Source organism: Haplochromis burtoni, unplaced genomic scaffold (assembly GCF_018398535.1).
Source record: "Haplochromis burtoni strain Fernald_Lab_line unplaced genomic scaffold, NCSU_Asbu1 Contig_448, whole genome shotgun sequence".
NCBI lineage: Eukaryota > Metazoa > Chordata > Actinopteri > Cichliformes > Cichlidae > Haplochromis > Haplochromis burtoni.
In genome coordinates, this window is record NW_024582809.1 from 6,938 (window position 1) to 22,629 (window position 15,692).

The window sequence follows — 15,692 nt, forward strand, 5'->3', positions numbered from 1 at the left end:
GAATTGAAACTAAATTTCCACTTATTGAAAGATGCCACAGAAGCTTTAGCAGTGCAGATATTTGCTGTCATCCTTCTGAAAGTGCTGGAAATATCCTCTCTGCTGTTTATCGAGAAAGTGCAGCAGTTTGAAAGGAGACGTGAAACAAATGGAGCCATAACAATCCTTCCTTGAACAGGGTTAGGAGTGACTGAGGGAGAGCAGCCAAAAACAGGACAACAAGGACTATTTCTGTGGTGTTCTCTCATCGCGTGCTGTTGCTGTGATAACATTTCATGTCCAAACCCACTTTGTCTCTTACTGGTAAAAAGAACTGAGGATTTATGGAGCATCACAAAGAGCCTAGATGATTATTCATTTATTTTTACTGCAAATATTAACATCACTTTCTTTGTCCTAAACGAAAGCCTGTTGCAAGAAACAAAAGAGAAAAGGAGATGAAAGGTTAATCATATTCAAGAATGAATAAATAGTAAATTGAAATAAGTAAAATGTTGACTCATTAAATTCCACTCCTTCAATAAAGTCTTCCACTTGCTGCACAGCTGTAGCCGAATAAAACTCAGTAGAACTGAGTATGAAAAGCAGACTGTACCCTGAGGGTGATTTTAGTTAAAGACAGATGTTAAAACATGGTAAAAGACCATTTATGGGACACATCAAACTTCTTAGTAGAGATTACCTGTCATGGATTCAGAAACATGGTTCCTAAGAGCAACTTGTCCAGTCCATGTTGATCACATTCTTTCATCTTCAAGAATTTAAAATCATGAGCAAAACTCCTGAAATTTGTAAAACTATTATTTTATTTCACAAATACTGTAAATTATCTGTGCACCTTTAGAATTAAAGCATTCAACAACGAGTACAATTACAAAAATAGAACAATAGATGATTGTTATAGATCTGAGTGTAGAGGTTAGGTTTATGCACTCTTTATAGAGACTATATGCATTACTAATATTGGCAGGATATAGAGGAAATTTGTTCTAATCTCTTACTGACGCATGGTGCTTTTTATATGTCAGTTTTATATGTCAGTTTAAGAACCAATGCCACCATTTTTCAAACACAGCATACACGCAAACATGCCTTTTCTTTTGATGAGTTGCACATTTGCAAATTAAATGGTTAACTCCTCTCAGACCTACAATAATGAAATGGTTTATACATATTTCTGCATTTCTCTAGAAAGAAAGTGCCAAAGGGCCTCTGATCTTGATAATTCTGCACATTTTATTCATAATTGTTCCTATTTTGCTGTGTGTGTGTGTGTGTGTGTGTGTGTGTGTGTGTGTGTGTGTGTGTGTGTGTGTGTGTGTGTGTGTTTGGATCCGAAGCTTTCTTCTGGGAAATCAGCCATCCTCCACAACTCATCTCTGCATATCAAACACCACGGAGAACTTCTAAATAAAGACGAGGCATAACTTGTAATAATACCCAGCAGCCCGTTGATTGAGTGAATAATATTCTTGCTGTGTACAGGCTGGAGTACACCACAAAGCAAAAACGTGACTATTAGCTCGCCTGACAGAAGTGTTTTGAAAAATGAAGACGTGGTTTTAATAAAGAAGGCCTGGTTTGCAGTAGGATGTGAGCGAATATATATATGCACTCAAACCGGCCAAAGCTAAACAGAAAAGGGAAGGATAACACGTGTACATGCCCAGATGTCTTGTGTTCTTTCATTCTAAAGGTAGCAAACCAGTCACCCACCACAAAATAATCTAAATAATCACGACACAACACCGGGAACTGATCATCCTGTTCTTCAGATAGATCGATAGTTGAACTGTGAACGCTGTAGGCGCAGACTGTAGGTGTTCAGAATAATCAGTGTATTTAAATTATTGAAACATACGTATTCTTTTATCTTAAAATGATACAAAATCAAATGGCCCATTTGCCACACAATGATGGATATTGTCATTAATATTTGTATAAGCCTAAACAGTCTCTTTATGATTTATCATCGTCAAGTAAAATTAAGAATATTAAACTTTTTTTTAAAATTTCTCGTTGTTTTCACAATTTTATTTAAAATCCTACAAATTTGTCATTTAAGTCTAGACTTTAGTTGTATTCAGTCGTAAAAAAGATTTAAAATTAAGCAGTAATAATTAAAAACATAGCTGAATGCATTTATATGAACCGGGTTCATTTGATATAGTCTTTTTAATCTTATACACATTCTGGTGTAACAAATAATTGTAATAAAAAGTGCACACACGAAATTAAAATGATCCATTTTATTCCAAACACACTGAAAGATTTTAAAAACATCCGTGTTGAAAGCATTTACTTCAGGGAATCAGATTCAGTATTTGGTAGCCTTGTCGGTCTCAGATCAGGCGCACATCATTAGATTAAATTAAACTAGACGAAATCTTAAAGATCCCGTCGGGAAAAGCAGGCAGCTGCGAAAGAGTGAAGTTGGGTATCATTCCGTGGAGTGAAACGGGATGCAGGAGGCAGGAGGTCGGAGGCAAAGATCGCACAGCGGCGCAGCATCCGGCGTCCAAATGTTCCAAGTTTTGACAAGAAGGGAAATTTTTGGAGAGGATCGAGGAAAGCGCAGGTGTGACGCTGCTTACAGGTGGTCTGTTGGGGATAACCCGGGACTCGAAACCACTTTCTAGATCCTGATCTCGGTACAAATCGGGACTCTGGAGACTAGAGACCACCCTGCGCACTCCGAGGAGAGGAAAAACGGGCATCAAAGTGAGCTCCTGCGCCCTGGAGCCTTTCATCGGTGCCAAATATAAACTTTGCCGCTTAAAGCGTTTCCTGCGACGAAGAAAACTCCCATTTTCAAACATATCCGCCGACATGGGATCCAGAGTCCAGTAATTCCCCTTGCCTGGGTTCCCGGGTTCCCGGGGCATTTTGACAAAGCAGTCATTCAAAGACAAGTTGTGACGGATTGAGTTTTGCCACGAAGGGAACTTCTCCCGATAATAAACAAAGCGCTGGCTGATAAAATCGCATATCTCACTGAGAGTGAGCCTCTTTTTGGGGCTTTGGAGGATGGCCATGGTGATGAGAGCGATATAAGAGTACGGAGGCTTCACCGAGGTAATTCTCCTTCCGGGACCCTCCTGCAGTCGGACTTCAAAGTCGTCCTCTCCCTGCACGCCAGGAGAAAAGGATGAAGGCCGTCGCTCCAAGTCTACATTACTCTCCCCGAACACTGATACATCTGTCCTCCTCACAACTTCTCTGCAGTCCGCCTGGCCCCCCACTTCAATGTCCGCCTCATCCATGGGCTTGTTGTCCAGCGTCATGATCCGGACTGTCCGGTAGGCCCCAGCGGGCGAGATTCAGTGCCTGTCTAGGACAGAAAGTGGAGACCCCCTCGTTTCCTTTCATTCACAAAAAAAGTCGCGCATCTGACTGCATCCTGACTTTTGAGCCTCCCACTCCGAACTTCCCCCTCCTCCTCACGCAGTCTGTTTTAACACAGCTGCAGGTATCCACAAACCTGAAGCTGTGGGGGGGAAACACTTTATTTAATCAAAGATAGAGAAATTAAATGATGATACTGAAGGCGTGGTTACACTAATTACACTAACTCGTGCATATTTTCTCCAGTGTATACACGCTTTAACTATAGTTGTTTGTTTTAAAAAAAAATAAAGGTCTTAATTTTATTCTTTTCTTCCTTCTTTATATGTTGTTTTTTACTGTTGTGATTTGCTTTCAAGTACATTTAAACTGCACGTCCATGATGCATATTATTTATTTATTAAACTTTTTGGGGATCTACACAGTTTTCTGACTCAGTAATCGTTGCGTGTGTACCGATTAAGTTGTTCTTTTTCTTGGCTATTATGCCACTTCGTGTTCTTATTTATTGTACCCTTTTTGTGTACAGAACTTTGCGACTATAAAAAAAAGACTTAATACATTTCATTTGCTAGATTTGATGAACGGTATACATAAAGCAGTAAAACAATGCCTTCTAATTAAAGTGAAACTGCAAAAGCAAAACAGAAAAAGTATTTCGGCCTTAACATTGTACAATAGGGTTGGAGAGCCAGGCTTAGCCATTTTATCTACTATCTGCTAATTGAACAATTAGCCGTATTTTATGTACCCATAATGTTTCAGCAACAATTAAAATGAATAAATCTCCACAGAGGTCTTTAAGCAAACGTAACTGAGTAAATGCATAAGGCTCGTCTTTGAACTGCACTCCAGTATCAGAAGTACAAAGCTGGACAGGCTGCCAAGTACCATAAAATTTGATTTGTGCACATTCATTCATTATTGATTATAGCTGATGTTTAAATGACCGCAGCAGGTGAGACGTTTTGGAGCATGTGTAATGTAAAATAAGAGCAGGCATATGAATTTCATTGAGCTTGAGCTCTCTTTTATGTCCTTGGCTTACATAGCGCTCATTTCCTTCAGTATTGCTCTTTGCTGGATGGTTTAGCACATGGCAAGAGAGCCAACTCAAGAAGACGTAATCCATTTTGAAATAATAGCCGCACTGTATCAATCCGTGCGAGGCCACCCACTTGGCCAGCAGGCCTGTAGTGCATGGTGGGCTGAAGGAACTGTGGGAAGCCTCATTACTGAACCTTTCTTCCCTCTCACTGTACTTTAATTTGATATGTGCACCCATTTGAAACCAATTTATCATTTTACAGTCACTGCAATACTAAGCTAAATTCTTAAATGAAGAACGGGGAGACACAGGTTTGTTCATGAATTTAATACAAACAAAAACCCATGCAAACACACACAAAACCCCTTTTCCCCATCTCACAGAAACCAGCAATACTAAGGAAATCTACACACCGATTTAACAAGCCAAATAAAATAATGCTCAGAAACAATGGCCCAAATAAATACCAAAGAAAAGTGACCACTTATTACAACCACAATTAGAAAAAACAACAAAGACAACAAAATAAATAGCTTGATTTAACTTGTTCAACTAAATGTATCTGATGAACTTAGTAACTGAACTGTCGCTGTCAGGATTAGGAGCAGTAGGAGTGTTTTACAGTTAATAACAGTGAAAAGCAGCACTGAGCTCAGGGCCTGTACAGAAATAACTTTCTATTACAGCTGTCGGGTACTACTGACCATTATATGTAAGCGACACTGAAGCTATTTCGATGAAAATTTTCACGACTAAACTTTCCACTGAATGCGTCACTTTCTGACAGTGGTCCTTCAGTATCCCATTTATTTGTATAAAGGATTCTCAGCTCTGCTACAAAGTCTGTGCGTCCTCAGTATATCCCTCTTGGTGAAAAAACAAAAAACAAAAAACAAAAAGCAAACCTTCTAAGCTCCATCACACATGCTAAATACAAATTAAGGAGCAGAAATAGGATCAGTACAGAAAAGACTTTTTTCTCCATACAAATTTAAATGTTTTACAAGTTGTTTTATTATTACTTTTTTTGACGCACACAGTCATAGAGGTAAATGTGTACTATTGTCTGAGGTACAGTGCTATAACAGTAAAACGAATTTAAATACCTTGAGTCAGGTAAGAGGTAGTCATATCTGTAGTGAACTGTAAAGATTTACGAGAGCAGCGAGTATTGTTTCAAACTGTTGTGTGCGTCTGTGCAAAGCTCTGTCACATGTGGGCATAAAAACCTGCGCTGTGTGCAAGTTCCCTAGGTGGTGTGTTTCCGCTGAGCTGAGGTCAGCCTCACAAAGTTTCCACACTTGAGGCAGCACGAGTTGGAGTTGCCCTCTTTCCGAGGGATATGCCAGCAGTTGACACAGCGCACCCTGTACTTCTTATACCTTCAAAAGTAAGAGAAAAAAAATGCAGTGGTGGTTCAACTATTTGCCCTTTAATGCTCAGGTGCATAAATGCTATTTAGTCAAATTATCATAGGCAGATGACTGATTTATAATAATACTACAAGGTATTTTACAAACATGGACATTTGATACTTTTCCAAAGTAGATTATCTGCACATTCTTTTGAGCCCAGCACTACTCCTTATTTCCAAAGCTAACCTGTGTTTATTTCTGAAAGAGAAATTATGAGCCAGTGAGTACTAACATACAGTTTCATGCAATCATGAGATTAATGCATTAGTCTGGGAAGTCATGCATGAAGTAAAGTTTCTGTAAGGTGCAGTCAGACTCTTGTGAGAATGGAAAAAAATAAGTTGATCGTTTCTGTTGTTTGTGAGGCCTGAACTTGTTTAACTGCACAGTGTTGTGGCAACTGACTGCTCAAAACATGATGAAAAATGCTGGCAAAATAAGTAAACATCAACACAAACTGATTTGGAACAGGATTCCACAAAATACAAGTTAGAATATATTAATTCCTTTAAGCTATAATTCAACATCATCAATGTGGACTCAAAGAAAATTTTAGACTCTGTTAAAAATCACAATAATCCAACTGATTATTGTGATCAGCCCTAATGCACAGCTTCAGTGTTTAAGACATTGAATATTGAATATCGAGCTACCTTATCCCACAGGCATTGCACAGTGGAGTCCCGTCCTCGGCATCTCTCCACATGGGGGTCTTCCTGGTGCAGCATGATGCACAAACTTTGCCCTCTAGTGAAACAGAAATGAAAGATTAAGCAAATAGCAGTAAAACTGAACTGAGTGCGCTTAAATCACTTATTTCCAAGCATATTTTTTTTTATCTGAATTAAGGAAGTGTTTTAATGCAACCAAACATTGCGACTACATTTGCAAAAATCATTTAACCTCCTAGGACCTGGTGTCCACATATGTGGACATCACATTTTGGGTTGTCTAGACCACAATACTAAATTTCGCTCTACAAGGTCCTGATATCCTCCTCTCGGAAACTACATCAGGTAAAAAGATGATTCTTTATTTTTACATTTATCAGCTCCCAATCAGCCCAAATAGCAAAGAGAAATTAAAAATGCATGCCATGAAAGAGTTCAGGTCTTAGGAGGTTAAAGATACATTTGTAATTTTACGCCTCAAAAACTTTATTGAATTATTAAACAATAACCGACTCCAGACAATAACCTCAATTGAGCGAAAGACATTTATATTTTTTAAAAATACAACTACAATCTACAACTTCACTGGAACATTTATACTGCATTTTCTGTTAACTGACCAATATATGGGAACAAGGCTGCATATCTGTCGAGAAGATTGGCTCTTTGGTCTTTAAATGCTGGAAATACAGCGCACTGACATTCCCACTTTACCAAAAATGAAACATAAGCAAATGTCAAATAGTTATAGATTTGTAAAGAATCTTTGTATAGGAGAAGAAAAGATTTGAAAAATTATGAATGAAATTGAATGAAATTAAAGATATGAATGATGAAAAATTATTTAGAGTATTTTTTAATAGTGTTAGCACTCAGATCTTTACCTGATGATAAGTACATTTATTTAAAGTTGAGCTTATTTTTCTCTTGTCTTAGCTGACATTCACGTTCTGGTATTAAGTTATTTAAACCACAACTTTCCTAAACTTGTTTGAAACAGTCACACCTGTCTGACCCTGTTGAGTTACATATTTCTAAGGTGGTGGTGTCCTCTAGTGGAGATTATGGGTATCACACACACATGCACTTCTATAACACTGTAATGCTGCAGATACTTTTATTTATAACTCATAATTAATTAAACATTAAAATATTACAATTACTTAATATACTGTATTTTACATATTTTATTTGTTCTTACAAAAAGTTATATATTTTTATTTCCAATATTAATATATTGGGATGTTTTGCTGAGTGTTTCACCATCTGGGGTTAGTTTAGTGTTGTATTCTGGATAAAGTCTCCTAAGACAAAATTTTCTAAGACACACTTTTGGCAAGCACAAAAAAAAAAAATCTATTTCTTCCTCATATTAATTTAGTTAAAGTTGAAAAATGCAGTCTGTCTGTATTAGATAACTAAATAAATTTTTTACAAATCCAGTCTCAAACTGTGTTAAGACTGAGATGGCAACATGACCTGTTACACTTGTTCAGAATGTCTTTAATTTAATGCACATTATTATATTAAAAAAAACTAAATAACATTGAAATATGCTAAAAAAATAAATTGTACTTTGAGCTTAATTTTTAACATTGAAAAATCAAATTAAAACAAGCAAAATACTCTGTAAACTCTTCTCTGCATCTTCTGTTAGATGATCCAGGAAAAACAGTAAAATAAACGAGCAGCTTGCTTGAGGACATAGTTAGGGGATACTCACTTAAAACACTGGTTGTGTGGCCGTTCTCCTCGTCTGAGCTGCTAGTTTTAAATGATTTCTGTGATGACCGTGTCCTCAGCCTGGGTTTTCTCACACTCCTGCAGAGTTCCTTGCTGTTGTGGGTACACACGGATAAAACACCAATAATGTGAGAGGATTTCATGTAAGCTCCTACCACGTTTTGTAATGCATGGCGTGTACCGAAGATGTGTTTGTCTACCTGTATCGTGAAGTTATGAGAAGCCGACACTGTTCCCTGCTTTCGTCTAGCTCCGTGTCCATCCTGAATGTCACTCCCTGGAAGTCTGGGTCTTGAATATCAACACTACGACTGGGACGAGGCTGTTTTCTAGGAGTCTTAGTTCTCCACTGGTGCGAAGATGAACCGTGATCCTCCTTTTGCATTGTCCAAAGTTCTGCTTTGGATGGTGCAGAAGATTTTATCGGGGCAGTTGGAGGGGTGTCTCCATCTATGGGGGCATCTGCACATTCATCTGGTTTTGAACCGAAGAGAGAATTCTCTGGAGCGCTGAATGTAAGTGATGGTGATTGTGAACAAAGTTGGATGGGGCTCAGAGGAGGCAGCCTGCCGTCACATTGGGCTTCCACAGATAAAGTAAGATTTGCATTAATATCTAGTGACAGTACTGGCTTTGATAGAGTAGTACAAGTCTCATCATCTGAATTACAAGTTAGCTTAGTATTAAGACATGCATTGTGTGCTTGTGATAGAGCATATTCAAAAAAGGGTGCATTTAAAATATCCTGTTTGCTAGAAGAACAACCCTGCTCACACTCCTGGCTGCACCCAATTTGTGTGTTGACAGTGAAGTTAACTTCTGTTTTGCTCTTGTGTTGAGGATGCAGAGATGCTGTTGTACTGTCTCCTGGCAAGTCTGCTCTGTCAGTGTCTGTTGTCTCAGCAGTTTCAAGCTGAACACCCATCTCGGAGTCTTTCACACAGCACTGTAGTTTAAATCCATCTCCTGTGGATCTTCCTGTCACTTTTTCATCAGCACTGACAGAGGGTGTGATTTCTTGTCTCTCAAAGAGACGAGGAGATGGGCCTAACATGCATTCACCACTTAGAGTGTCACTTTCAATTGCAGCTTCTGTAACATCTGGTGCTGCAGTGGATAATGTGACTGTTGAATAGCCTAATTTTGTGGCAGATGAGGCTGAACTTAGGTCTAACACCTCAAGATTTTCCAAATGAAGCAGCTTTTCACACTGCAAGTTGATCAGGCTGAGCACTTTCCAGGGACTATTGCGTTCACACTGTGATGTAGTTGTGACATTGCTGCTTTGACACTCCTCATTTACCGTTTCCAGCTCATTACATGGCAGCGAACAAGACAAACTATGGTGGCAGGAACCATTACAGGTATGAAATGAATGTGCATCGCCTTCCTTTTTCATTTCTAAAGTATCCTGGACAGAACTAGCAGAGGTTTCAAATGAATGTGGACCCTCTTCTTTTTTAATTACTAAAGGATCCTGGCTATATGCCTTAATCTGTGATTCACTGGGTAGATCTGAGTCTGGGAAACTGTTGTGGATAGGGGATACAAGCTTGGAAACTTCTTGGAAAAGGTAGAAGAGTGCAGACTGGGGTGAATCGTGTTCCACTTTGCTCTGGTTTCCCTGGATAAAGTCAGCTTGCATCCTTGATTTCGTACTCATACTGAGGCAGAGTCTGCAACATGAATAGGAACAAATAGCTTTAGGACTAGCAGAGGTAAATCTGTGCATGTTTTCCCTGTACGTTCCTTCTAGTCTTCATCTTTTCTCTATTACAAAATATTGTACCTTCAGCCCTTTACACCTCTGACATGACAAATATGCTTCCTACCACAGGTCATTGAAAGATATTAGTTTCTATCAATAGTCCACAAGCAACAAGTTGACTGCAAGCAGCTAAATATTTTATATAACGTAAAGTAATAGCATAGTGTCATTTGGCCTAAATATGTGGGTCATATAACTGGAAGAAAATTTAGGGTTCAAAAATGGTTAAATTGGACGCTATGTAATTTTCTATTGCGTATTTAAGAAAAAACAATTTATTTTTAATAAATTGACAATTAATAAATACTCAATAAATTTCAAATAAACAACTGTTGAAATCTACCTTGCCCAGCTTTTCAATAGTCACACTTTTTTGTAGTAATTTCACTATTTAATTTCAAATTTTTATTTTTATTTATTAATTTTTCTTACATATTTTTAAATACACAATTCATATAATAATTAAATCTATTACAAGGGAAACAGAGTAAAAAGATTTCTTGCGAGCAAAGAAAGTAATTTATAAACATGTTATTAAAAATGATACAGTAACCGTATAATATTACACAAGATTAATTATCAAGATAATTATTTACTTCTTTTATTTATACATTATGTAATAAAAATGACAAACAAATGACATAAATACTCATGATCACAGAAATGCTGTTTTTTTTATACACACATTCTGCTCAGAAAAAGATACTAGGAGTCAATTGTAAGACTCAAAGTCAAGGAGGTTCTTTTGGTAACACTGGGTAACAGGGTTTTATTAGAGCGACACATTAAATCTGGTCAGAAAAAAATGTAATGTAAAAATTATATTAAGAGGTCTGACATTTGTCTACCTTTGGTGTTAGCACCGGAGTCAATCATTCATCACATCTTCTTTACTGTCACTAACTGTTTTTCTCTTCCTTTTCCAGACAAGATAGGCGCAACACTATTTTAACTGTTATATTTGGATCAATATTTTTTTTTATAAATTACATTTTGTCGCAGAAAAAAAATTGTAATTTACACAGCAAACGTATGTTTTGGTATTTTGTGCATAGATTAATGCACATAGGTGAAACAGAAAATGTCATGCCATTGCAGAATGGTCCATGCATGCTACTTAAGGCTATCCTAAAACTGAGCTAATGCGGCCAATTATATGCATGCAGTTACAGCAGATAAGCTAATGCTATGTTTGTTTTTGTATCAAAAAACAACTTTAAAAAAAATGTAACTAGTTCAACTCACCGGAAAGACTGTAACAAAACTTTTCTGTGGCGTTTAAACGTGTTTGGGAACGTCAAATGTTGCACTTCCTGCCTTCTAGAACGTCGAGTAGCCAAAATTTTTCGCGGTCGTCGGGCCGTCGCGAGCGCAGCAGCAAATCCCACTAATATTACGTTAATGCGTTAACATGAATGCTTTTGAAATCACTGATTTTTTTCCTCTTACAGGCCATGGATTAACTAATGCCTAAAAGTTTCATCAAAAATACATAATTCTACAGCGCATGCAAGCAGATCTACAATTTAGCATTGTGATTATATTTAAATAAACTCTGTAGGCAATGACTCACTTCATGTAAACTCAGTATCAGATCTCAGTAAGCACCCGTCAAGTTAAATGATTGCATATTCCGAACCATTATCTGTAATCGTGCATCACCTTCACCTCCTGCCATAATCGATCTTTGTCTTCTATGTTTTTGACCTGTGATGGCCTCTAGCTAACAGTGTCTTTATCATGAGGCATGAGATGAACACGTTTAAAACTCGTGGTCTAACTAACTACAAGCGTTCAGCCCACTTTACCTGACATTCATGTGGAGTACCAATCTCGACGCTCACCCGTGATCTTCAATCCGTTGTCAAATAAAAAATTAAGCGTGTCGATTTGCTGGGGAACTCGAACCACTGAAGCTGGTTGCTATGACTGGATCAGATTCTGGGGCCAGAAGAAGTTACGCGGGTGTTTTCCGTTTGCTAGATTACAGCCTGTCTGGGTATAAAAGCTTTGACACTCCTAACTCCTGTTCATTTTGTAGCTACTACTTGCCTGGATACGCGAGTGGAAAACCCTTTTTCTTTTCCCCGGCAATGACTGTTAGCTAGTCATGCAGCCAGTAATGATTATTTAACTGTTGGTGAGTCAGTGATAAGGTCAGTATCGTGGCCTTTGAGTTGTTATTGTAAGGTTGCTGGCTAAAGAGTTAAGGTCATCACCAGGTAACCAACTTTGACAGGGGGCTATCTGGTTGAAGTCGTCATTTCACTTTTAACAACCTATATTAAAACCTTTCACAGATGTGCATTTGCACTAGCAGTCACACACATGAGGTTATAAAATAAAATGTGCACAAAAGCAAGAGCCACATTTAAATTCACCACATGCGTGACGGTTGAGAGTTGAGTTTTTTTTTTGCACTCTGGTTCTTTTTAGCTCCAAATTCATAGGGATACTTCCTGAAGTCCGACTTGCATTTGGCTCAACCACTCCAACCTCACTATCCTTCCCAGTTATGCCATTTTCTGCAACTGCTGCAGAAGCACTGAGCTTTGGTTGACCAATTAACTTCAGCTTGGGCAGCAATGACCTGGGTGACTCAAGTGTTTCAAGTTGTTCATCAGTCGAATTCAGCTGAGGGGGCACAATGACCTTTTTGGGAAGGCCCAGGTAATGAGTGCACTACTCAAAATAGCTTTTTAAACTGATTTTATTGCACAACTTAAAATATTTGTATTTCATCAGACATAAAATACACAATTCACTTGTGCGTAAGTTGGACAAGTACAGTAGACTTGAGTAAAAGGTAGATGTGGTCAACTTAAACTATGGTAACATGAAGATCACCAGCTTCCAAGCAGACATGCTTCCACTTCCACCATCCTGCTGTGGATCCAGCTGGACCAGATCCTCTAATCAAGCCTTAATCACTGACAGTTGCAAAGAAAACACTTTATCTGAAATGCAATTCACATGAATGTTTCTGAAATGTTTGGAGCAAATACAAAATAAGTTTCAACAGTATAAATTCTGCTTTGATTTCTTAGGAGCCCGTGTTTAAGAATCAGGCAAACATGACTGTTTATGGCTTTTTTCTGTCTTGCAGAATAGGATGATTATGGCAGTGAGCATGTACTTCTACATCATAGACACAAAAATGTATAAATGAGCATGGTGCATACAAAAGTAAATGCTATGCATATATTGATAATAATGGACTAGCCAAAACAATAACAATCTTGTGATACTTGTGCGCATTTGAGCTGTAACAAGGAATGTTCCATTAATCAGCACAAAAGATTTAACTCTGTTAAATAAAGTCTCCCCCTGCAGTTCTCTCTTTTTTTCCAAAAAAAAGAACAGTTTGATTGAATTGTCTTAAAGCTGGCCTGAGAAGACGCCACAAACCCCCCCCAAAACAAAAAAAACACAGGATTTGTTAAACATCTTTTCGTTTTTTAAAGTTTTTTTCCCCCCGAAGTAACATCACCTGTGAGATGTAGTGTCTGACTCTGCCTAGGACTGTCCTGTCAGTGGTTAACTGTAGAATTAGTCAGTTGTTAAGACATCTTGGGAGTTGCTATGGACTTTTCTATCCTTGTCATGCTTTTCTTCATGGTTGCACCCCCCTCCCAAACTCAACCAGTACATATGGTGCTTAGCGCAAAGCTAAAAGCTCCAATTTTTCTGAACACCCCATCTCACTTGTCAGTGAGGTTTGGGAACATGGCCATCCACGTAGAAGTTCCTGGTGACTTTGGGCAAGGTGAGTTCAATCCCATCAAGCTCCGGAGTGAGAATGATCTGACATCCCAGCCTGGAGTTCTCCTGCAGCATCGGTGCCATGTCAAGCATGTCATCCTCCCTATGAATGGATATATGTGTCAGTAATAATGATTTTCTTTCGAACTGCATCACATAGATTTGTCAAACTTAATGTGACATGGTTAAATAAGATGGCACTGGTAGCAGTCCTACCTCTCTTCAGGTTCTCGCAGTTTGTCAAAATGAGCAGCACTCACATAAACATGACATGTTGAGCAAGCAAGAGACGCCTCACAGGCTCCTAAATATTACAAGACACAAATATCTCAATGACAATGGTGCAAGGATAATGGTGTTCATCTACAGTTCATCTGTAACGACCCTCACCTTCCAGGTCAATGCCATGCTTGTGAGCCAGGTAGAGGACATTGTCTCCCACTTTAGCTTTCACAGGGATCCTCTGGCCTGACCGATCTATATACACCACGTTGACACTGAACAGAAGACATCAAATTATTAAAAGCAACAAACAAACAGGTGATACAACATTTCATGTCTGTGATGCATTCAAGATTACATGAGCTTTTAAAGTAAATTTGTTTTTCAAAGAAACGGACATTTACGTGTGTTTGGCCATAATTTAAGAGTTTATTCCACCATTCTCAACTTATAATATACAAAATATATATAAATAATGAAGTCTGAAAAATCTATAAATGATTTTATCTATTAAGTATCAGAGGTCTATTTTTTAATCTTATCTGGCATTTTATTTATTTTTAAATAAGAATAACTTTAAATGCAACAAGAGGTCTGCTTATTTTTAAGTATGTGCTCTCAAATTAATAACTCACATAAGCACTCTTTAATGGTTTAGGGTGCTTTTAAACTGGATCCAGCCGCTGCCTTGGTTGTGAGTTTTAATTTTCCATTTACACTTACGTCTAACTTCGGCTTTAGTTTTTGACAGAAGTAGCTGTGATAACAATTCTTATTAAAAGTATTACGATGTATCCATTTATGTGCAGATCACCGTACCCTGTTGTTTCACAATAAAAGCCTCAGCTGACTTACACATCCTCAGGGTGCTCTGCATTGGAGCTCCCCTCCTCACTGTGGTAAAGACCTGGGGAAAGAGCAACACAGCCATCATTACTGTGAGAGTATTCAAAAGTGACATCAGCTCCTTCACTTTGATAATGGGACTGATTTACTTGTTGCACCCAAGTTTTACATCCCTAACTGGGATTGCCGAAACGAAGTTACGCAAGTGTTATTGAACCGATTTTCCAGGCAGATTACTGCTAATTTTACTGACCAAACTTGGCTGGCATCGCCGATGACTGAAACTTCATCAAGAAGAAAACTTATGAGCACTTATTCAGACTTATCGTAAACCAACAGTCCTGACAGGAAAGCCACCGGCTTTAGGCTAAATGCTAGCAGGCTGCATCACTCACCTATACTCGTCTGTAAGTGTCGGTTTATCGTCCGGAGACTATCAAATGACCCCCTCCTTTGTAAATTAGCCACATTCTTCGCATTACACTTTAACCTGAACAGTGGACACGTGCTACAGTCCGGGATAACTCGAGAAAGCCTCAAAGTGAGTCCCATGCTCGACCGGACTGCAGCAGAGGCCGCCATGACTCTGTTTTGGTCACATGACTGCACGCAGCCAATAGGAAACGGAGCGGTGACATTTCTGCTGTGTAGAGCTGCTCTGACAGCAGAGGGTGCCCCCGCGTCACCAGCTGCACGTGAGAGAAGGCCGATTATGTCTGTGTTACAAACGTTTACACGTGGACCTAAATGAACATATACGATAAAATTTACTGAAAGTGCTAAAAGTGGCAGAGCGCATTATGTTGAAAGGAGCCTGTGAGAGGGACTGTCTATGGTAGTCATTAGTGTTGTTGTATTAATATGTGAATGCT

General features: G+C 38.5%; 3 protein-coding genes across 4 annotated transcripts; all 3 read right to left on the reverse strand.

The window, feature by feature from the left end:
- Positions 1-2,234: 2,234 nt before the first annotated feature.
- LOC102300378 (forkhead box protein D3-B) lies at positions 2,235-3,416 on the reverse strand. The gene has a single exon (XM_005945727.2). It carries the CDS (start codon positions 3,282-3,284, stop codon positions 2,367-2,369), a length of 918 nt encoding a protein of 305 aa, XP_005945789.1. The 5' UTR covers positions 3,285-3,416; the 3' UTR covers positions 2,235-2,366.
- Positions 3,417-4,712: 1,296 nt separating this feature from the next.
- On the reverse strand, positions 4,713-12,569 carry zglp1 (zinc finger GATA like protein 1). 2 transcript variants are annotated; one of them, XM_042213531.1, is made up of 5 exons: positions 11,835-12,569; positions 8,423-9,898; positions 8,203-8,315; positions 6,462-6,555; positions 4,713-5,775 (listed from the first exon to the last, which is right to left on the reverse strand). In XM_042213531.1, exons 2-5 carry the CDS (start codon positions 9,883-9,885, stop codon positions 5,643-5,645), a joined length of 1,803 nt encoding a protein of 600 aa, XP_042069465.1. In that variant the 5' UTR covers positions 9,886-9,898; positions 11,835-12,569; the 3' UTR covers positions 4,713-5,642. The 2 variants fall into 2 exon arrangements, with proteins under 2 accessions (XP_042069465.1, XP_005945790.1); XM_005945728.3 differs by having other exon boundaries at positions 11,799-12,569.
- Positions 12,570-12,684: 115 nt separating this feature from the next.
- On the reverse strand, positions 12,685-15,416 carry fdx2 (ferredoxin 2). Its single transcript, XM_005945731.3, has 5 exons — positions 15,216-15,416; positions 14,830-14,881; positions 14,143-14,249; positions 13,969-14,056; positions 12,685-13,855 (listed from the first exon to the last, which is right to left on the reverse strand). The coding sequence occupies exons 1-5, from the start codon at positions 15,400-15,402 to the stop codon at positions 13,699-13,701; spliced, it is 591 nt and encodes a 196-aa protein (XP_005945793.1). The 5' UTR covers positions 15,403-15,416; the 3' UTR covers positions 12,685-13,698.
- Between the last annotated feature and the right edge of the window lie 276 nt (positions 15,417-15,692).

What these genes read in the sequence shown, in the direction of transcription:
- LOC102300378 (XM_005945727.2), bottom strand. Translation starts at nt 3,284, where the DNA reads ATGACGCTGGACAACAAGCCCATGGATGAGGCGGACATTGAAGTGGGG.
- zglp1 (XM_005945728.3), bottom strand. An exon ending in CTCATAACTTCACGATACAG is followed by an intron (nt 8,316 to 8,422) that starts GTAGACAAACAC and finishes TACCCACAACAG; the next exon opens with CAAGGAACTCTGCAGGAGTG. An exon ending in TGCAATGCCTGTGGGATAAG is followed by an intron (nt 5,776 to 6,461) that starts GTAGCTCGATAT and finishes TTACTTTTGAAG; the next exon opens with GTATAAGAAGTACAGGGTGC.
- fdx2 (XM_005945731.3), bottom strand. Translation starts at nt 15,402, where the DNA reads ATGGCGGCCTCTGCTGCAGTCCGGTCGAGCATGGGACTCACTTTGAGG. An exon ending in GCAGAGCACCCTGAGGATGT is followed by an intron (nt 14,250 to 14,829) that starts GTAAGTCAGCTG and finishes TCTTCTGTTCAG; the next exon opens with TGTCAACGTGGTGTATATAG. An exon ending in CTGCGAGAACCTGAAGAGAG is followed by an intron (nt 13,856 to 13,968) that starts GTAGGACTGCTA and finishes ATCCATTCATAG; the next exon opens with GGAGGATGACATGCTTGACA.